The 23,945-nt window shown below is 38.0% G+C and overlaps 1 protein-coding gene across 2 annotated transcripts in view; it reads right to left on the bottom strand.

The window, feature by feature from the left end:
- Positions 1–23,945, bottom strand: part of FRK (fyn related Src family tyrosine kinase) — a 101,670-nt gene that overhangs the window by 5,577 nt on the left and 72,148 nt on the right. For both annotated transcript variants that reach the window (XM_058671315.1, XM_004580308.2), the window contains exons 3-5: positions 14,520–14,683; positions 13,582–13,750; positions 9,709–9,867 (exon numbers count right to left, since the gene is read on the bottom strand). In XM_058671315.1, coding sequence (XP_058527298.1) covers positions 9,709–9,867; positions 13,582–13,750; positions 14,520–14,683 — 492 coding nt within the window. The remainder of the gene's footprint in view (positions 1–9,708; positions 9,868–13,581; positions 13,751–14,519; positions 14,684–23,945) is intronic.

Here is a 23,945-nt window from a genome sequence, read left to right as displayed (position 1 = left end):
AGCTAATTTATAGAATACAGAAATCAATAAAAAGAAAAATATTGAATTACATTTAGCAAAAACAATTTACATTTGTATGCTAAATGTAAATTACATTAATATAATATTGAGAGCCTGATGCAGTAGCCTAGTGGCTAACGCCCTTGCCTTGCACATGCCAGGATCCCATATGGGCATCAGTTCTAATCCCAGCAACTCCATTTCCCATCCAGCTTGCTGCTTGTGGCCTGGGAAAGCAGTCGAGGATGGCCCAAGGCCTTGGGACCCTACAACCCACATGGTAGACCCGGAAGAAGCTCCTGGCTTCTGGTTTTGATAAGGCTCAGCTCAAATTGTTGTAGTTACTTGGAGAATGAATCTTGTTTCGAAGATTTTTCTCTCTGTCTCTCCTCCTCTCCGTATATCTAACCTTTCAATAAAAATGTCTTACAAAAACTTAAAAATAATATTGCAATATTAGTTCAAATATCAAAACAACATATACTTCTGTCACAATGGATATAAACAGGATTTCATGAGTAGCCATAATACTAAAGAAAACTGAGTAATACGTGTATCTTCTCAGAAGAATACAGTAGCCTCAGAAATCTCAGCACACACTTCAAATACAACCAATGCATATCAGAACTGGTGCAAAAATTCCCAAGCCTGTCGCAGTTAATATCTGCATCAACAAACTGTTTTAAATAATTATTTTTAATTATTCCTATTTTTAAAGTGTTTCAACTTAATTACATATATCATGATGGCTGCTTAAAAATTGCAGATTCATTTTAAGGCCACTTAATTGAATTTACAGTGACTGGGAAGGATTTTCAACAATAAGCATATATTTGTTATATCTTCTGAGTTGCTAAATATCCATAGAAATGAAGGCTGAGATGACCTTGACCCTGATGGCTTAACCCAGAAGATGAAAAGATTTGTATTCCACTTGAATAAACCTCATTAACAAGTCATAGGAATCCTAATGCCAGGGAAGTCCGTTGTATAATAATTAACTGGATGTTTTCAAGCTAATGTCAAAGGTCTCAATCTATTAGGGTCAAAGTAATAGCAATTTATTCCAGTTATTCGACCAGTCAACACCTAATGAGCACCCATCATTAGTGCTACACACTATTCTAACACAAAAATGTAGAAAAATCTTTGCCCTCATGGAGTTACATTTAGAAGATACTAGAAATAAGCTAAGTAGGTAAGACACACAGTGTAAGTTGAATAGCAGGTATGGAGAGAAAACAAAAAGCAGAAAAGAGGAATATAAAAATCCAGTAGAAGACTAGAAGTTTAGAATTAATTTGATAGGTGTCCAGTGAAGGACTCACCAACATGCAAACATCAAAGACTTTAAAGTAGTGAGAAGTGAGTATGCAGTTAAAAAATAATAATAATAATCCTGGAAAGTAGGAAGAATAGTAAAGAAAAATGTCCTAAACAGCTGACACAGAATGAACTAGGGAAAAGTTGCATAGGAAGTGCTAATGGATGTGTAATAGTTATGCAGGACTCAGTTAGAAGAAGTAAGAACCACTGACAGTCCCAGACAGGATTTCATCTGAGGAAACACAAATTGATTTGCGTTTTAATTGGATCTCCCCAACTAATATGGTAAAAGGATGCTAAAGGGGATAAGAATCAAAACTGCTGGACCAGTGAGGCCACAGCTAAATCCAATGGTTTGGATGTCCAAGAGAACGTTGGGAGGAGGCAAAAATCCTGAATACATTTTGAAGGCCAGTCAATGAGATTTGCTGATGACATGTGGGATATGTAGAAATATATGTAGAAATATAAGTAGAAATGAATACAAATTATTTGGCATAAGTGTTGACATTGTACAAGAGTAGAAACTGCAAGAGTAGCAGAGATCTTTCCAAAAAGATCCAAAAGGTAAGTTTTGGGTAAGCCATCTGAGATATCTGATGGGCATATTTATTCAAATTTCAGACTGTGTAGAAATATTTACTCCTGTCAAGAACTTCTGAGGACTGTGTCTGCTTATACTTATACCCAAGTTATGTTTGTCACATCTAATCAGAAGCTGTAAAGCCGGAGTTCAATTAGTGTCATCCTCTTTCCTTGCCAAGATGATCTAAAGAGCTGAACTACCAGCATTGGTAGTATTTTGCACACACAGCAGAGGAAAAATAAAACACTTTCTAGGTCTCTGGGATTGGGAGACCATTTGCTACTGCGGTATATCTACCTTTTCTGAGATGGACAAAACATTCAGATGTAGATAGTAAGAGAACAGCTGGGTATATTATTCTGAGGTAAGGCAGAGACAAAATTTAAGGAATCACTAATGCATAAACAATTTTAAAAAGAGCCTAATAACATGAATAAAGGAACTAATGAGGTTACAGGCAACTCTTGGGGAACCTCAAAAACATCGAAATCCCTGGGAAATGAGGGCAATCACAGAGGTGAAGAAGACTCTAAGAAAGTAAAGAGGAAAGATCATATTGATACTACATATCAAAACTTGTGGGACACAATCAAAGCAGTGAAACAAGAAAATTTCTAAATAAATTTTAAAAAGAGAAATTTTCATTTCATTTAATGCCTATGTCAAGAAACCAGATAGGTCCCAGGAAATTGGAATAACCATATATCTGAAGGAACTAGGAAAACAACAGCAAAATATTTCAAGATTAATAAAAATAAAGTAATAATCAAAATATGGGAGGATAAAAACAAATAGAGACCAAAGAATAATACATAAGATCAACAAATCAAAGAGCTTGTTGTTTGAGAACCCCAGTGGCCCAACTAATCAAAAAAGAACTAAACAAAAAAAAGGAGGAGAAATATACAGATCAATACAATCAGAGAGATGAAACAAAGAAAATGTAACAATTATATCTCAGACATTCAGAAGAATCAGGAACTATTACAAGCAACAATAGGCTGACAAATTGGAAGGTCTGAAAAAAATGGAAGATTTCTGGACATATACAATTTATCAAAACTGAATTAAAATATAAATAAATAAATCTATAACCAGGATGGAGGTTTAATCAGTAATTAGATCCTTCCCAACAAGGAAAAGCCCAGGACCGGAAGGCTTCACGGCTAAATTGTACTAAATGTTTCAAGAACTTACTAAAATCCTTGAAAAGCTATTCAAACAAACAGAAACGGAGGCAATTCTTTTAAACTCTTTCTATGAGGCCAACATTGCCTTAATACCAAAGCCACATAGAGATACAACAGAGAAAGAGAACTACATACCAACATTCCTGATGAACACAGATACAAAATCCAACGATATATCAGACAGATCATTCACTCAGACCAGGAGGAATTTGTCCCTGGCATACAGGGATAGTGTGACATATGTAAACCAATAAGTGTGGTACACCACATCAACAAATTGAAAAATAAAAACTATGATCATCTCAATAGATGCAGAGAAAGCATTTGATAAAATCCAATACCACTTCATGCTAAAAGCCATAAGCAACACAGGCATAAAAGGAACATTCTACAACACAATCCAAGCAATGTGCAAAAAAACACAACATCAGCATCCTACTAAACTGGAAGGATGGGAAGCTTTACCACAAAGATCTAAAACTAGACAAAGATGTCTACTTTCACCATTGCGATTCAATATAGTATTGGAAGTCCTCACTGGAGCTATTAGGCAAGAAAAACAAATTAAAGGAATTCAAATTAGAACTGAGGAATTAAAATTTTCCCTTTTTACAGATGACATGATTTTATACACAGGAAAAAAAAAGACTCGATCAAGAAATTATTGGAACTCATAAGACAATTTGTCAAGGTAGGGGTGCACAAAATTAATTAATATAAATTAAAGACACAAATAACTCCATGCAGATGGACAGGAGGAGGCTTTTATCCCAACCCTGGAGACTCCCGGATCCTCACCAAGGACTATCAGTACAGGCACCAAGGACTACATCCCAACTACCAAGGAGACCATGGATAATTGGAGTGCCTTCAGAGGCTGAGAACTGTGAGGTCATCCACCCCCATTTGGATCTACCACATTGGATGAAATTTCTTTACGGCTAAATTGTACTAAATGTTTAGCCCAAATTCTTCCTTGCAGGATCCAAGGTCATCGGAACAACAGCCAGGAGCCCTGGGCGGTCCGCAGAAACAGAAGAACAGTAAACTTCTTTTGGGACTAGGGACAGGAGCTTTCTCTGGTCCTTATTTAGTTCCAACTTTGGATCCCCACCCTCTCTTGCAATGACCATCAGGGTCACTCCAGAGCCCCCCGAAACAACAATAACAACAACAACACACACAAAAAAATTTAGAATAGATAGAGAACAACAAGGAAAGCTTAGAACCAGACAGGAAACGGTCAGTGTGGACTCACACATACCTTACGAGGTAGGACACAAAGATTAGTTACTCCTCACTAGGGTATTGAAGATTTCTCTGCACACCCCTCCTAAAACTGTTCTGCACCTCAACTGCTGACATATGTCTTCTTAGAGCTATACACCAGTTTAGACAATCCTTAAATCTGCCAAGTTCAGCAAAATTATGCTTCAACACTATAAACTGCTAAATACTAAAATAATAATAGACACGAGACAGCTGAATAGTACCCTATAACCACTTTAAGGTGTATAGAAGATGCTTGTGTATCAACTAGAATTGAAATGTCAATGAAGTAGTCACAAGATGTGGTGAAGAACTTGCATTTTTTAGTATATTGGTTACTCAATATCACGTCAATTAATTCCATAATGTTGTAAATTGTTGTTGATGTTATGTTGTAGCTTTTAATTGACCAGGATGATGTTCTGCCAGCTCTACTTTCAGACCAGAGATGGTCTCCCCAAGAAACCATTGAATTTATCTGGACAATAAGATGCTGGATTCTATGCTTAGTATATGCTTGCAATGAAAGAATCTTGACTGAATTTGAACTGTAATACTGCAACAGGGTGGAGGAATCCACCAAGGAGGGAACGGGAAGGGGTAGGGGGAATCCCAGAGCCTATGAAACTGTGTCACATAATGCAATGTAATTAATAAAAATAAATAAATAAAAGAAAATACAGGAAATGAACCTTAAATACATTGAAATAAGCCTAACCAAAGATGTGGAAAATCTTTATGATGAGAGTTACGAAGCTTAAAAAAAAAAAAAGAAGTAGAATACATTGAAAGATGAGGGCCTGGCAGCGTGGCCTAGCAGCTAAAGTCCTCGCCTTGAAAGCCCCGGGATCCCATATGGGCACCGGTTCTAATCCCGGTAGCTCCACTTCCCATCCAGCTCCCTGCCTGTGGCCTGGGAAAGCAGTCGAGGACGGCCCAATGCATTGGGACACTGCACCTGCGTGGGAGACCCGGAAGAGGTTCCAGGTTCCCGGCTTCGGATCGGCGCGCACTGGCCCGTTGCGGCTCACTTGGGGAGTGAATCATCGGATGGAAGATCTTCCTCTCTGTCTCTCCTCCTCTGTGTATATCTGGCTGTAATAAAAAATGAATAAATCTTTAAAAAAAAAGAAAGATGAACAAATTTACTATATTTCTGGAACAGTAGAATCAACATCATCAAAATGTCCATATTACCAAAAGTCATCTAAAAATTCAATGCAATCCCAATCAAATCGCAACAACATTCTTCTCAGAAATAGAAAACATGATCTAAAACAATCAACCAGAAACACAAAAGATCACAAATAGCCAACGCTATCCTGACGAATTAAAAAAAAAAGAGCTGAAGGAATCACACAATTTCAGACCTCAACACATACTACAGGGCAGTGGTCATCAAAACATTCTGATACTGATACAAAAACAGAAGAAGATCAAAGGAACAGAATAGAAATACCAGATGGGAGCCCACATATGCACAGCCAACTAATCTTCAAAAAGAGAACTGAATATAACCCAGGGAAAATTTTGGTCTCTTTAACAAATGCTGTTGGCAATTGGATGGATGGCAGCCTACAAAAGTAACAAACAAGATCCCCACTTCTCACCTTATAAGAAAAAAAATCATGCCTAAATGGATCAAGGATCTAAATCTGCACCCAGAAGCCATCAAACTATTGGAGGAAGACATAGGAAGCACTCTCCAAGATACAGGAATTGGGAAAGACTTCTTAGAAAAGTCACCAAAAACACAGGAAGTCAAAGTTGAAATTAACAAACGGGACTATGTCAAACCAAGATGTTTCTGTACCACAAAGCAAACAATCAGCAAAACAAAGGGACAATCAACAGAGCAGGAGAAAATCTTTGCACACTGCGTATCAGATAGGGTACTAACATCCAGGATTTACAAGAGCTTCAGAAACCCAATGAAAGGGCCCGGCGGCGTGGCCTAGCGGCTAAAGTCCTCGCCTTGAAAGCCCCGGGATCCCATATGGGCGCCGGTTCTAATCCCGGCAGCTCCACTTCCCATCCAGCTCCCTGCTTGTGGCCTGGGGAAGCAGTCGAGGACGGCCCAAAGCTTTGGGACACTGCACCCACGTGGGAGACACGGAAGAGGTTCCTGGTTCCCGGCATCGGATTGGCGCTCACCGGCCCGTTGCGGCTCACTTGGGGAGTGAAACATTGGATGGAAGATCTTCCTCTCTGTCTCTCCTCCTCTCTGTATATCTGGCTTTCCAATAACAATAAAATGTTTAAAAAAAAAAAAAAAGAAACCCAATGAAAGCAAATCAAACAACCCTGTGAAGAAACAGGAAAGGAAACAAACAAGCATTTCTTAAAGGTACAAATTCAACTGGCTAATAAATAAGGAAAAAATGCTCTCAGGTTCATTCACTGTTAGGAAAATACAAATAAAAACCACAATGAGGTTCAACAAGTCCAGTGAGATTGGCCTAAATTTGGAAATATACTAACAACACCTATTGGCATGTATTAAGGCAAAAAGTACCATACTCCATTCCTGGTGAGAGCATAGACTAGTGCAACAACTATGGAACTCAGTACGGAGAGGGCTAAGACAGCTGAAAATTTATTTACCATATTACTCAGGTATCCTATTCCTGGGAATATATCCAAAGAAAGCAAAATCAACATATGAGAAAGTGACCTGCAATCCTATTTACATAGCAGCATAATCTACAATAGTGAAGACATGGAAACAACCTAGATGTCCATCAAAAGAGGAATGGATACAAAAACGGTGCTAAATCTACTCTGCGGAACACTACTCAGCCATTAAAAAGAATGAAATTCTACCACTTGTACAAAATGGTCCCAACTAGAGACCATGATGCTTAGTAAAATAAGCCAATTCCAAAGGACAAATGCCATATATTCTCTCTGATACAAAGCAACATTCACACAAAATACAAACCAAAGATCTATAGGTAAACTTGTATAATATACATATATTCTCATAGATAAACTATATAATGGAAACTAGCATACTGGGAAGTGAAGATATGTTGCTGCATTCATCTCTACTCCTGAATAAAATGAGGACTCTCAATGAAACTGTTAAACATACCTGATAATATGATACTACGCCCATACCTCCAATTCCATGATACATTTTTTATAGCAGAATTTTGGATTTGTGACTGTTGCTAAAGGACGCTTCTATTGAAATATTATGGGGGAAACAGTGGGGTGGAGAATGGAGAGGGAGGAAGGGAAGGTGAAGGTGGGAATCCTTATACACATAAAACCAAATCACGGAAAATAAAAGTAGTTAACCTGCACTCCCACGGTGAAAGGAAAAAAAAAAAGAGGAAAGACCATGTGCTGGGAACAAACCTTTCCACAAGAATGAGTATTTGACTACTGTGAAATGTTAGATTCAGTAACATGTAGAATTGATTTTTACAAAGGAATTTTATTAGAATTTGTTGTCAGAATGCAGGTACTGAGGGTAAGGAGTTCAAGCCTGACAGTTACTGATGAACCACTGTTGGACAGCTCCCCATTAGCAACATGACTGACAACTCCAGGCAATCAGCAGTTTGACAATGACAGCTAGTCATCTTGTAGGACAGCTATGGCTGGTCCATTGATGGCTAGGACCAATTGCATGGAGAGCCTTCTCCTGTGCAGTATGGAAACTCCTTTCCCTTTTAGTGGACAAACCAAATTCCCTTTCTGTGTAATGTCCAGGACCACTGAGCACCCATTCCCATCTCTTTCTGAATATCAGAAACTGCAATGTTTCACATATGCAATGCTAGTTGGAAATATCCAACGTAGCTACAGGACATGCCCATTCATTCCCATACCTGTAAATCATTATAATGTCATTATATTAAGGTTACCATGAGGACACTTCTACTCCCATTATACAGCTAACACTATGATATTTCCAGGGTTTCTAAAAACTGGCATGGAAATGGGTGGTACTGAAGCCCCACTCCAAATTCAACCTCCTTCTCAGCATTCAAATGGGTTCCAATGCAAACATCACTCCTGACGCCTCTGGATGGTATGTGCCTAACTCTGATGGGTGGGACAGGGTTGGGAGAGGGAAGGAGCTTATTTGGTGAGGTGCTTTTCTTTGGAGACTTCCCATGCTTTTGCTGTTGTTTCATGTACTCTAGCTACCCTGCCTTTGAGTTATTTATAAGTTATTGAGTCTGGACATTTGTTTTGCTCTAAATAAACCCTGCTCTCCTGTATACCTTTATGCTTCCACCCTTGAATTGCTTCCTGCCTGGAGGAAGGAATGCAATAAGCCCAGTCGGGAGCCCAACAGATCACAAGATGACCCAGCATCACTCCTATACCTTGTCTTAGCCATAAGGTAAAAGGGATCAAGGCTGAATTTCTTTTTTTATGGCTGCTAATAAATAAGAAATATTTATGTAAGAGGGTAGAAATATTTCTGTTTTAAACAGTATTTTACAGACCTCATTATGTTCTTTGTTCTTCTCCCATTTTTCAACTTCTTACTATCAACTTCATGAGATACCCCAAAATCACAGAATACTCTTACCTTTATGAAATCTTTTCTATCATTCTCACTCCCCTTTACCTCTGTATGTTCTTTCATTTTCATTCTGACTCTTCAAGTAATTGCAGAAAAGCCTCTGTCTCAGGCATGAATTATTCTCTTAGTACTTTAACTCCACTTCTTTGAACATCTCATTTTAATGCTTATTATATTATTTATTAAATGATTCATTTGTAATAAATATCAAAATTTCACTATGCCCTTAAGTTCTCTGACTACAAGAAACACATGCAAGAATAATAATAGTGCATATTCGCTTTTCAATTTGAAAATTATAATGTTGCCTGGAGTGAAAGTGTTTTAAACGCAAAGTACAATGGTATTAAATACTGTAAGTACAATGCTGTCAAATATTGCCAAAATGAAAAAAAAAAACAATCTAGGATGCATTTGGTTCTCTTTCCGCAAATGTTTTATATGCCCCCAAATTCTGTTGAAATAGAAAATATTAACCCATGATTGACAATGCTTAGCTAGTTGGGAAGCATAACCACGCAAAATATCCATTCCACAATTCCCACATTATATACAGGTACTCTGGATGTCTACCGTAAACCATTTGTTCTTCACTACATAAACATTTTCCTCCCTTGGAAGACCAGTATATATCCTATTAAATAGTAATTGAGCCATTCAATGTTAAGACATTCATTCCCAGGACACACATACAGTAAATATCCTTCGGGTTACAGAAGACTTGCTAAACTGACATTTAAAGGACTAGCCAAATTTAATTATTTTTCCCTTTTCTGAAGTATTTAGCTTACTTTGGAGATATTCTTGTAGACTTCCGTGTCTCATCAACTCTGTAATAATATAAATTGGATCTTCTAAAGTGCAAACAGCATAAAGCTGGATAAGTTTTGGATGTCTTAGGCTCTTCATCATCTGTGCCTCACGCAGGAAGTCTTCCGGATCCATTGAACCTGAAACAAGAACGGAAATCACTTCATGTTACTAAGCATTTCTAAACCCACAGGAGCCTGGTGGGAATCACCACGACTGCTTCCTGTTCTCAGCAAAATAAGAGCAAAAATCTTCAGAGTTATCAAACAAAGGAATCGCTTTAACCAGGGTAAACTAATTACTAGACATGTATCAGAGGTGGATAGTTTATGTTAAGCCTGTTGATGAAAAAAAGAAAGATGATATCCCAACCGATAAAACAAGGCAGGCACCTGAAGAATACAAATGGAAGACATTCTGTTAACATGAACACTGGAAGATACTGAACATTTAATTCGCACAGCAGAGCTTTTTGTTTCAGAATTCTAAGACTGATAGCTGCCCTGTGCTTGGTATCCACTACAGGAACAGCTGGATAACAACCCTAAAGCTGACATTGTGTCATATTTATGCCCTTCATCTATAGAAACAGAGAGTGCAACACACATAGAAAACAATCAAAAGCAATTCCCCAAAGTTAGTGTTTTTCTAACCAGTTTTATATATTTAATTTGAAAATAATGACACTCAACGTTTTCTCCTGAATAATCTGTACCATCAGATCATTAATAGCTTAGTGACACGACAAGCGAGTTAGCATTAGGATCTGCTTGGAGGAATTAAGTTGTATTTAAGTGTCTAAATTCCGATTCACTATGTGGGGTGCTAAATAGTTAACATCAAATGGAACTTAAGGGAAAGAAGACTACATATATCTCACCAGTAATTTGAAAATCTCATATTTCCTTTAGGATGTGATGTTTATATCTCATCAGTAATTTGATAATCTCATATTTCCTTTAGGATGTGATGTTTCACAGACAATATTTGAAACTGTCATTACATGTGTTAGTGTTCACTACAGATAATGCAGGTCTGTTTCCCACTGATGCTCAGAGAGATCACCTCATCCAACATCCTCTCCATGTTAAACATCTCACGACTGATATTTGAACCTGTCATGGACAAACCTTGACATTCTAAAGCTGGTGTGACTTGCTTATCAATGTGGAGTTAAAAAGAGCTACATGTGACCTGCATATCTTTGTGCATGAAACATTTAGGCAGTCTATCCAGGTCTAACCAAACTCTGGATTATAGACAAATCAGCTCTGCCACCAGCTCCCTGTGTGATCATGAGTGAATTACCAGATCTCTCTGAACTTTAGTTTCTTCATATGTAAAATGTGACTAACGACCGTACTAACATCAAAACATGTTTATTCAGTGTTTATAAATTATTAGTGTTATTATTATTAATATGAATAGTCTATAAAAACAAATTGACCAGCTACATGTATTCTTTCCAGAGGCCGAGGAAGAGAAGGGGGAAGCATGTAGAGAAGGAAAATATCCCATTCTTGCTTCCATATCATTTTCCTGAGCTACCTCAACTCCATATTTTCCATTTATTTACTCTACATAATCAAAAATGACTAAAATTTGGAATCATAGTGGCAAACCAGAGCTAAGATGTACCTCAACATGATAATGGTTTTGTTTTTGATGAGTATAAGTTTGGCAAGGGGTCAGATGTAGATGTAACATGATTTCCACTCCACCCCATACACATCCACCATAAGGAATATGATTCAGTATTGATTATGATAATCATCCAGACAATTCATGTATACCATTTACCTATATGTTAATGATTTGCGTTGCCATCTACTTAATACGATGCAAGATACTCAAATCATTTCCAGATCAGACCATCCACAAAAGCCAAAATTATGGTATGTCAGGAGCCTCTATAGATGTAGGCTGCTCAGAGCACTCTTTAATGGCTACACTGGTTACTGTAAGGAGCGACTGGAACAGCAGCACCAAGACTGACCCCACCATTCTGGACTCAGTGCCACCTTGAATTCCATGCCCCCTCCCCCAGCACTACCGTTAATGCCCTAGGTCTCTGTCCCTTTAAGGTCCACTTGCCTAAGTGAGCTTCAAACCCTGTAGGTTTAAACATGCTCTCCACCAATCCCTATACTTTATGGCTCCCATACCTGCAGCCCTGTTCCTCCAATCCTGTGAGGCATTAATCCCTGATGTCCACCTACAGCCACATCTGCCAATCCCATACCTGCACTCCCCACATTCCACCTCAAGGCTATACAGATGCCTTTGCTCTTTGCACTCGCTCGCACACGCTCTCTCTCTCCCTGACCTTCTCTTTTCTTTCTGTCTCTCTGTTTGTCTCTGCTTCCACTTTCTCCCTGCCCTGTGGCTACCATCCCCACCAAAATAAAGGACCTCTCCTGTGGCTTACTCGTGATGCCTGTAATCTTGAGTTTGTGCTGAAAATAGCTAACAGTTACTGCTGACTAGCCACAGAGCAAAGGGAACCTAATCCCAACTCAACTAGTAATGCAATATTAAATATTAATTTTTGCCTGTTAAAGCTACTGCTGGAGTTGATTTCAGCTTCATCTTTATTGTGTGGTAGTCTGCTCAGCAATAAATAGCTGCTAAGATTGATTAATGGCCTCAGTGAAGACATTTAGCCAATCACTAAAGCAGTTTGCTGCTATTACACTGTAAATCAATAATAATTATTTCTCTAAGAGAGAAAACTACTATTGCTTTTTATATATAAGAAATCTGATTTTTGTTTTGTTTTGTTTTGACCTCCAGAAGGCCTTCCTTGGAATACAATGCTAGGATAAATAGTTGACTGTTTCTTCTTTTGAAAAGAATGATTAGATTAGACTATTTTACCTGCAATTTTTGATAATATTAAGATTTAAAAAACAAACATACATAGCGACTGGGAAAACCTCAGGTGCTGGAACAGACTGTCCTCATCTGCAGTACTCACTTGGCACTTGGCCACTTAGAAGTGTATCTCTGTTGTTTTCATCTGGCAGGTGTAAATGTTGAGACTGAACTCTGTGCTAGCAAATTTGCACATCGTTGGGGCCATCTGTTAGCAGCCACGTGGAAGCTAACATCTACTTTATGTGCATTGATCCAGTTTGTTCGAAAATTCTATAAAACGGGAACTTGTAATTTTGACTTCCAAATGAAAAGACTAATAAACTTTCCAAAGTCACAGAAGACACAGTGAAAATTTTATTTAGGTTTATCTTACACCAATGTTAATGCCCTTAACTAGTATACTTGATGACCCCAACATTATTAGTGTTTTGCTAACTCATTTCATAACACCTCTGAGCCAGAATGAATACCTAGTGCTATTGATTATCTGGTTAAGTACAAACAAATTGAGAAGCATTTAATCTAAGAACTTTCTAGCCATAAAAAAAAGTAATAGAGGTAAGTTGAAAAAAATTATAATTTATTTTCTTCTTAAGCACAACTATCATTCTGCCTCTTAACCATACAGTCATATTTAATCGTTATTCATTGAATAGCTCCAAGGTTCCAACCAATTTTTCAAAAACCATTAAGTCAACATTTTTAAACTGCGATGATGCACAGCAGGAGAGAAGGACATTGGAAGACTGAATTCTAACCGTAGAAAAGAAATTCACTTCCGAAACTGTTATGGGCATTTTAGGACAGAGTTGATCCAGGGAGCATGTTCTTTATATTTTAAAGCAGGTTCACAGATTATGGCCACCTGTTTATAGAGAACAATACCTGCTTACTTCCACCACTGGCCATTCTCTGGTTTCTCGGGCGTTACTAGTGGTAGACTGAGCACATAAATGTTAATGTTTCATACTTCGCACCTGGTTTTAAAGTTTTCACTGCAACTGGAGTGGTATTGTTCCATAGGCCTTCCCACACTTCACCAAACTGACCGGATCCCAATCGCTTCAGAAGCTGCACTGAGTTGCGATCTATTTCCCATTGGTCCACAGTTTTATAGGACAAACCAAAAGGAGCTGGAACCTGTACCTGTTTTACAGAAAAACAAAAACACTTCTAAGAAAAATGGGTAGATCAACATTATCTTTGCCGAAAATAATAGCCTGGTTACTCTTTAAAGGAAATAAATAAGCAAAATATACTGAATTGCATTCTAATTACCTTAAAATGGAAAACAGGTATGGCAAAATCTAAACTGTGGTTTCTGCTGGCTGATCTTCTCCATATTACGTTAGGTACCAACACAGGAGTCTCAAATTACTTCTCTCTGCTCTGGTCTTACTAATTTATCCTAATTTCAAAGGCCAGTTGAAAATTCACACATCACTCACAAACTCTTCCACAACTCTTTATTATATATCACATCTTTGTATAATTATGTTGCCTTCAGCAAGCCTCATTTTTTTCATTTCTTTATTCACTCATTTAGTAAATAAATATATTTTTAAATGTTAAATAAATGCTATTTTCCAAACAAATCAGGTAGATTTCTACCTTCCCAGAGTTTATAGTCTACTTAATGAACAATAATACTGTTTCTGCAGAAATCACAAAACTCTAGTATTACACCAAAGCAGCAAGAAATGGTGAATATATGAATAAGTCTGTTCTGATAAAACTTATTTATAAAAACCACCATCAAACAGTATTGACTCCTGGTTGACAGCATGACTTTCCCTGCCTTAGATAATCCAATGACATTATTTTTCTGAACTTACTGCACATGAAAAATAGTTGAACATCTGGAGAGAAAATGTTACCCTCAAAGATAAATGGACACAGCTTGAAGCCATCTCACCTTTAAGCACGGGTTTCCCAGTGTGACACATAAGCCATCATTTGCCCTGGAATAGTGGCTTACAAGCTCATTCAGTGTGGAAAAGGTCACTCTCTTCGTAAAGAAAAAACCTCCTTCATCCAGTCTTCTAATTCGGTAGTGTTTCACATCTCCTTCATATAAAACTGGAAAACAGAATCAATCCTGTTGATAATTTCATCTGAAAGCTAAGCAAATTGACTTGTGCTTTGGTGATACTCTCAATACAAGGAATGAGATCTTCACAAATTCTGTGTATTGCTCAATTCTGTGTCAGAAAAGACCTAAGGAAGTTCACAAAATATATGCAGTACACACAAAGGCACCAATCTCATTCTCACACAGGTTTAGTGATAGCAATACAGAAAAAAGAAAATCTAAGCTTCGAGGTCTAGAAATGCAAAGCATGAAATGGTCAGTTTCTACAATCACGTTGTTCACACCATAAAATCACAGAGACAGGGAGATATTTCTAACATGAATGCTATGATGAAAAACCTGAAATAAAAAGAACCATATCTTCTTACAACAATGCAAAGAATTCCACAAGGAAGCCAGGATCCCATTCTTCAGTGTAGGTTGTAACAGAATATCTGACCTAGCACAGCTTACCAGAAGCAATTACACAGAGCCTAAAATGGTACTATTTAATTCAAGGATAAATCCTGTAGAATCTACTGGAATAACTTAATTGCATTTTTTTATATAATTTGAAAGGCAGAGTTAACAAGAGAAAGAGAGACAATAATTCTCCATCTGTTGATTCATTTCCCAAATGGCCACAACAGCCAGAACTGGGCTGACACAAATCCAGGAGCTAGGAGTTTATTCCAGGTCTCACACCTGGGTGCAGGAGCCCAGAAACTTGAGTCATCCTCTACTGCTTTCTCAAGCCTTAAGAAAGGTCCTGGAGTAGAAATGCAGCAGCCAGAACACAAATCAATATTGGATGTCAGCACTGCAGCCGAAGGCTAAACCTCCTACTCAATGATCAGTTTAGGTTGCCTGGCTTATCGTGGACATTTTGTTACTACTGCCATCCACCACCCACTGTTTCTTCTGTTAAAACTGCTTCACTCTTCAGAGAATCACTGTACCTCTGAAGTAGGGAACTGGTGCCCAACCTGAGCTGAGGAAGAGAAGACAGAGCAATCAAAGCCAAAGAGCCTGAATTCCAAGACCTGTAGGAGGAAGGCAGGAAGAGTTTTGTTGTGGTGCCTTTATTTTTTCTTTTAACTGCTTGCAGTTTATGTGCAGAATCCTTGCCCCAGCCTGGGAGCAACCCAGTGGAAAACATCTTGATGTACAAAGTGAAGATAAACCCCTGGAGCCAGCCAAGCCTGTATATTTAGCTTTAAAAGCCAGTTAATTTCCTTTCCTTTTTTTTCCCTTAAACTAATCTGAACCAAATTTCCTGCACGTGTATTCAAAACATTGACTAATGCTTGCAATTCGTACCTATTTTTTACATTTATCAAGGTTATTGGTAAGCACTGAGCAGCAATCACCACAAACATAACCATCCTGAGTTCCTTCTAAATGTAAAGCCTGATGCTTCAATACTCAGCTCAGCTACAGTGAGTAGAAGACCTCTTACACGGCAGCAAGGTTTGCTGAGATTTTCTTTACAAAGTAATCAGCACACACTAGAACAGCTGATAGACCGACAATAACAAGTGTTGACAAGGAAGTAACCTCTCACACACTACACAAATTTACAAATTTAATCTACAAATAATGTGAGTAAATCTCACAAACTATTCTACTACTAAAGAAGCTTAAAAATCAAACAAAATGATTGATAGGAGTTAGACAGTAAACAGGGTGTTACAATATTCTGCTTTAAGGGGTTCTGAGTGTAGTCACTTTGTGTATATTTAGTCAATTAGACTCTTGCAAATTGTACACTTTTACTATAAGTATCACATGAATTTAAAATACTAAAGAGCCATCTGTTCTAATGCATAAACAAATGAAGACCATAACCCCAAGCCGCTACATCACAGTAAATGTTGGATCATTTCTGTCTAGGAAGTTGTTGAGATAAATTCCTCCTAGTTTTCATCTTGGATATAAATGTTATCAATAATCATGGAACACTAACATAAAAAATTTAATATTCTGATGTGCATTATGAGGAACTTGCTTACAAAATTTCCTTCTAAATCACGAGTTAACTTGTGTTGCAGAAGTATTTGTCCTGAGCCAGGAAACATCAGAAGAACATCAAACAAAATAAAGACTTCAGATGTAGAATGCTGAGTTTGAAGAGAGCCTGTAAGTGGAAGCATCAGCAACCATAATGCAACCAGTGTAACAGACAGGTACAGCCATGAATTTAATCAATACTTTTCCTCCCAGTCCTTTTAAATGTGTATTCAGCGGAGATAATACACCCCTGCCTCTAGATGAGAGATTCATGAAAACTTTTCTGCTCCCCTTTAGATAGCAGAAAGTCAGTCCCACTTTACTTAAAATGACTCAGTCTTGCTTCAAACTTAGAAGTAACATATTAACCAAAATGCTCTACAACTTATTTAAATGTCAAATCATCTCCCCTTCTACAGTCCAGGCCTCATTCCAGGTGAAAGGCAGCAGTGGAAAAGGTGGCATGCGGATTTCCTCTGTTTCTCTACCCAGAGTTCCTCCTTCCCGCTCCCCTTGCTATCTGGATTCTGGGCATCCAAGATAGGAGCAGAGAGAGAAGTAAGGAGTGTCATACTTCGGTGGCAGTTTTGAGTTCTCAGCAGCTGGACACATTCAAAGTGACTCCTCACTTGGACACTCACGTAGATGCCTTGCAGCATCTTGCTGCAGAATCTCGCACTGAAGTTCTAAAACACAGGTGTTTCCTTAGCTGCCTGCACCCAGTAGCAGCCGCTTAGCATGTATTTTTTCAGCAGTTCACCATGCACCCTTTTTCCTAGAGGTTTCCCCCCCATCCTCTGGCAGAACCCCCCTGGGCAGAGCCTAAAACTCTCTGGACTCTTCATCTACAGAACAGTAGCTCATACAGCATGCCCATTCATAGTCCCGAGACAATATTCACACATCCCTTCCCCTGACAGTTCCTGGGAGGAGCACTCAGCATCTCTATCATTGCCACCACAGGCTACAGTAACCTTTCCCACCTGCTTTGGGCACCTCTGTGCTGTCCTCCCAACTGCAAAGGGAAGACAGCAAGCTCCTGGAGTGACTTTCCTGAATGAAGCTCCTTCTCACAAAGTTTGGGATCCCACTCGCTATCCCACAGAGGGCACACAGTGCCTTTTTTCTGAAAGCACCATTTCCTCACAGAATCATTCCTCCTTTCAAGTCCTTGTACTCTTTTACTATCATTAAGAAGCTGGGAAATCCAAGGACAGTAATACCTATCTGGGACCAGTTTCTCTGTAAACTCTGAGTGTGGGGTTCTGGATTTGGAATGTCACTTCTATTGTATCTTCATAGCCTCGGTCAGAAATCCTAACATTCCACTATATCTACGTTCAGTAACTCAAGCACTCTGTATTATTTCACATTATCTCATTTTATCCTCTATGCAGCCATATCTTTATTACTTCTTTTTAAAGATTTATTTATTTTTATTGAAAAAGCCTATTTTTATTAAAAATGAGGAGAGACAGAAAGACTGGCTCATTCTCCAAGAGGCCACAATGACCAGACCTGAGCTATCTGAAGCCAGGAGCCTCTTCCAGGTCTCCTGCACAGGTGCATCATTCCATAGACTCTTAAGCCATCATTTACCACTTTCCCAGGCCACAAGCAGGGAGTTGGATGGAAAGTGGAGCATCTGGGACACAAACCTGGATCCATATGGGATCCCGGCACTAGCAAGAGGAGGATTAGCAAGCCAAGCCATTGTACCTGGCCCTCTTTAACACTTCGAAAAGCAAGTTAATGTAGCAGCCAGCATGCGAACTTAGTTAGGGCTTTGTGACTAAGAATATATAAACTAGCATTTTCGATCGTGATCCAGTTGTCTAATAAGGACTCCAGCTCAAGACAATAACATTACATCATTTACATATGGGAAAAAAGTTCTCTTTTCAGTTCTCTACAAGAAAACAAAGATGATGAAAGTAAATTTAGCTCATCTAAGCTCATCCAAAAAGAATATCAGTTTCTCAAATTACGGTTTAAATATCTGGAACATATTCTTGCACTTGGAACTGTCAAATTGCCATTCCACTGACTATGGTTCTTGGAGCAATATTAATTGCCACATATAATCATCGACAAATTGCAGGCTTTTATTAAGATATAGAGTTTAGCTCATAATGGATTCCTGCATATTGATTAAAGGGCTAACGAAAAATTGAAGCTGTAAACAAAAATGTTAGTCCTAATTCGTTTCTATACAAAGTATTAGAAAAATATCAGAAGAGTAACCAATTGTAAGTACAGCTGCAACTTACATAAATTATTGGCCTGAAAATTCAAGCTGTGCCATTTATCAAAAAGAAAAAATACATAAACTACATCTGAGATGTCTAAGAAGCCAATAGGTCTGTAACTAGAAATGATGACAAGCAATAAACAAATCCTCTAGACCACCCCCTCCCCCAGCCCTGGCTTTTTTAAACAAAACAGAGCATCTTCTGGCTCCAAGCAGAAGTGAGCTTTGTGAAAATTTAGAACAGAGTTACGAATCCCTTTTTAATAAACCACAAAATATGTAATGGTTTCCAAGTTGGAGATTATAGTCAATGGATTACTGCAGAGTTAAAGTATTCCTTGTAATTTTCTTAATAAGGGATGAAAAGCACCATGACTGATACGGCTTTCACAATTGCTATTCACTATAAATGAAGCCTAAATAAATGTTGGTAGATATTTTTGTAGATAGATGTTTAAACTCTCAACTCTTTAACCCACTATTTGGCAATATATCTAGTTTCCAAGCCCAATAAGAATAATTTTAATAGAAAATTTTACTAATATAAGTCACTTCAAACAGCTTACAGAAAATAGAACTTAAAACTAAGGGTGAGCATTGAGACACAGCAGGTAAAACCACGACTTGTGACATCCACATCCCACATCAGAGTCCCAGTTTGAGTTCTAGCTACTCCATTTCCAATCCATCTCCCTGGCACTGTGCCTGGAAACAAGCAGAGGTGATTCAAGCATTTAGAGCCCTGTTACCCACAAGGGAGCTGGGCTCCTGGCTTCCACCTTGGCTGACAATGGCATTTCGTGAATGAACCAGGAAGACCTGTCTCTATCATCACTATCTCTCTGTGCTTCACATAGATAGAAAACAAATAAACATACAATCAAAAAAAGTTATGCTTATTTTGGTACAAAAAAAAAAACACTCTTGAACTTCATGCAGTCTTTTTTTCTTGTAATAGGCACTTTCCACGAATTTTTGGCAACTCCTCATGTAAAACCAAATGTCAATCTAATTGGGGCTTGATTTGTTTGTCTCTAAAATAAAAAGGGGAGGTATAAAAATTTCCAGGGTTAGGCATTTAGTGCCATGCTTAGCAGACCATTTGAGTCACCACATTCCATAGTGAGCAGTGGGTTTGGATCCCTGTTCTACTTCTGATTACATATTTTGTACCCTAGGAAGCAGGTGACGGATGGGTCAAGTACTTTGTTCCCCTCTACCCAGATGAGACACAGATGGAGTTCTAACTTCTGCCTACTCCAGCCTGTGCTGTTTCAGGCATTTGAAGAATGCATTGGTGGATGCAAGATATTTTTTTCTGCCTTAAACTAATCAAGTTAAATTGAATTAAATCAAACGTGAAACTCTCATGTTTCCACTTTCGTGTTCAAGCATTTCTGATGTCTGCTACATACTTGTTTCCTGTGCTGGTCTCTTTATGTGTTCCTTTCACAAAACTTAATTCTCATTTTTAAACCTCACTTGATTGCTTTCTCTATGAACCTTCCAATAGCCAACCCTTACTTGCAGATTTCATTTTAGATCATCACAGCCAGCCCTATCTACCCCTCTCCTCCTTTCTACTCCACAACCCTGTTTAATTGAGATGACATTTGTCACAGAAGTATTTTCATGAAGGCAAGGGCTATGATGTCATAATCCAACCTCTTACCACAGCTTGGCACAGAGTAAAAACTAACATAACATATCATCTACTTAACAATCTACTTTAAAAATGAACACTGTTACTAACTCTTGGGGTTTGAAGTGAATACAAGCTCCTGAAATGCAACTTCAAATACATAGTTACACAAATGCTTTCAGGAAGTCCTTGGAACTTTATTTTCAAAGGAAAATATTTTCAGGATATAAATACTATTCAAGGATAGTCGGCCAAGTCAATATTTTACCTCTATTTTTAAATATACTGCAGAAATAATTATTCTACCTATGACTAGTACCATGGGCATTTATAATTGATTCATTCAAATTTTCAATATTAACAAGACTGGAAGACACACTAAGTTAAAAGGCCACAGAAGCTACATCTAGGGAATTCAAGTCATTACAGTCAGGTTCACATTTTTAGTATCTATGTATCTATCTATCTATCTATGCATGAGTAATCAAATCCACAATACATATCTGTTTTTAAAGGACCACACACTTCCAAATTGTTATTCCTGATGAAGATTGAGTTCAGGGGTCTGAGAACTATTGAGAAACAAATCTTCAATTTCTTATTTGGTTTGTTGTGATCTTTATTATTTTCAGTTGCACAAACTACAAGTGAATGGTAATGCCGTTGTCATTCTTACTGTGAATGACTAGGAGTTTAAACATGTAAAGCAAAAAAGAAGTGGTAAGTATAAAATATAAGGATAATCACCAAGGTTGGTAACATTATAAGTGAACTGAGCTGAAAGACCAGAGATCCTACATTTATAGATTTACTATCTTACTGTTGTTGGACCAAGGGGGTAATGTTTCACTAATGAACCAATTAATCTAACAGAACATGTCCAAGAACTAATATATACTAGAGATGTAAGTAAGTAGAGGTGTGTGGGTCTAATAAAGACTCATCGAATGTTGAAGGAATGCAGCTGCTTCTGCACATTAACTTTCAAATGGATCATGGCACAGTTGCCTGATGGTTACTTTTATATCCGAAGAACTGACTTGGAGGCATCCACGTGACCTAGAGAGACCTAACGATTTCAGTCTTATTTTCTAGACCCCAAAGCACTTTCATGTAGTTAATGATGGATACAGAAGCCCAACTTTCTTCTAATGGTGAAGCCTTAATTTACATCATCTCAGAAAGTAAAACAGGGTTTGCATGTCACTGTATCTAAAAAGAAGATTTTATAATATAAAGCACTTTCAAAGAATTCAGGCCCAACTTGCACAACAGATAGCATACTTTTTAAACCATTATCAAATAGTTCTGAAATTCAAGATACCACAAAATCATATTTTTAAAAGAGCCTTCAGAAACAAACTGGAATGAATATAGGATAAAAGCTGTGTCTGCACGGCACCCAATCAGCTCAGTGAAAAACACCTGCATAATAAATAGTTCGGCATTTTATCAATAAGCAAGTGGTTGAGCAGATTTTCATTTTTCAGCAGGTCTTCTCACATCATCTGGGCAAGCCTTATTCCTCCTGACGGAGAATAATCTGTCCTCATAGTAAGTAAAACAATACTACTTCTTTGATTGAGCAAAAGATTGAAAATCAAGAACTCACTGCCCTCATCTTATTCTACCAGTGACTTGTTCTTTGACCTGAGTCAAGAAATTTCATTTCGGCATCCTTATCTAGAAAATGAGAATAATGATCTAATATCCATGCACCCAGAAGGATAGTTTGTCTTTGTTCACAAAGGATGATAGATGTTTTTAAGGCCCAATGTGTGGGTACTGTATTATGATATCAGTATTATCAAATAGTGCTGTCAATAAAAGAGAGGCAATGGAAAGTAACATTTTCCACTCTTCACAATGATGATTACGTAGTACAATGGTTGACTTGTAAATTTTTGCCTACTTTTATTTCTGTTTGGTAAGTTTAAACTTTTTTAAACTATTGACAAAGACAACAGCATTGACCGCCCAATACCATTGCCTCAAATATCATGTGAAAAAGATTCTACATCCATAAGTAAATAACATTACATTTTCATGGTGTATCACCTATAATACAGAATTCAAGTCACACACTCACTTTACATTCTGTTCTACAATGAAAGAGCAGTTTTGAGATGAAAAGACCCATATATATTTAAATATTAAAGTGGCAGCTAGTGCAAGAGATGTCCTCTTTTCCAAAGGAAAGAAAATCCACTACAATCGAGGAAAGCAAACTGAATCCACTCCACTGATATACAGTTCAATGAATGGGCCCTAAAGAGTACCTGGCTCCCAGTCAGGAATATTTAGGGTTGACATTGGTCAGTAATAACTTCACATAAATTCATTATGAAAATGTCTCCATTAGTTGAATTTTAAAAATTACTGAAAAAAACGATTTGAGGATACATTTGATAATTTCCATGTCCTGGAGTATTTCAGGATTATCACTGCTCTTGGAGCTTAGTGGAGGTTACTTTATTTTATTATTAAGATTTATGCATGGTAGCCTAGCACCTGAAGTCCTCATCTTGCCTGCACCAAGATCCCATATGGGCACCAGTGTCCCGCCAGCCTCACTTCCCATCCAGCTCCCTGCTTGTGACCTGGGAAATCAGTCGAGGATGGGCCAACACTTGGGACCCAGGACCCACGTGGGAGACCCAGAAGAAGTTCCAGGCTCCTGGCTTTAGATTGGCTCAGCTCCAGCCACTGTAGCTTCTCTGTCTCTCCTCCTCTCTGTATATCTGACTTTCCAATAAAAATAAGTAGATCTTTAAAATAAATGAATAAATAAATAAATAAATAAATCTTTAAAAAATTATGCATTTATTTGACAGGCAGAGTGAAGGACAGAGTGGTCAAAGAAACAGAAGGATTTCTTCCACTGCTTCACTTTCCAAACAGCTCATTCAAGACAAAATCAGAGCCCAAAAGTCCATTCTGTCTTCCACATAGGTTCAGGGACCAAGTGCTTGGACAATTGCCTGCTGCACTCCCAGCTATGTTAGCAGACAACTTGATCAGAAGTGCAGCAGTTAAGACTTGAACCAGACTATGTATATGGGATGCAATGTCTCAAGTGGTAGCCCAACTTGCTGCATCACACATCAACACCCCTGAGGTTATTTTATAACCAGAGGCAGAATAAGCAGTAATTTTTCCAAACAAAAATTAACTCACTTTTCCACATTATATGGTATATACATCATGAGCAAGATTCATATGCCTACTAAAATGTTTGTGACATTTTTTGAGAAAAAGGTTGGTCTCATTGTGAAGATTCCTGTAATTTGAAGCCTTACATTGGTAGATCAGCCTCCATTCGAGACACTTCTTCATTTTCTGGACAGACTGTTAACTGAGTTATTTA

The sequence above is a fragment of the Ochotona princeps genome, chromosome 1, assembly GCF_030435755.1.
Source record: "Ochotona princeps isolate mOchPri1 chromosome 1, mOchPri1.hap1, whole genome shotgun sequence".
In the NCBI taxonomy this organism is placed as follows: Eukaryota; Metazoa; Chordata; class Mammalia; order Lagomorpha; family Ochotonidae; genus Ochotona; species Ochotona princeps.
The sequence above is the reverse complement of the archived record's forward strand: the minus strand, read 5'-3'. Positions and strand labels throughout refer to the sequence as shown.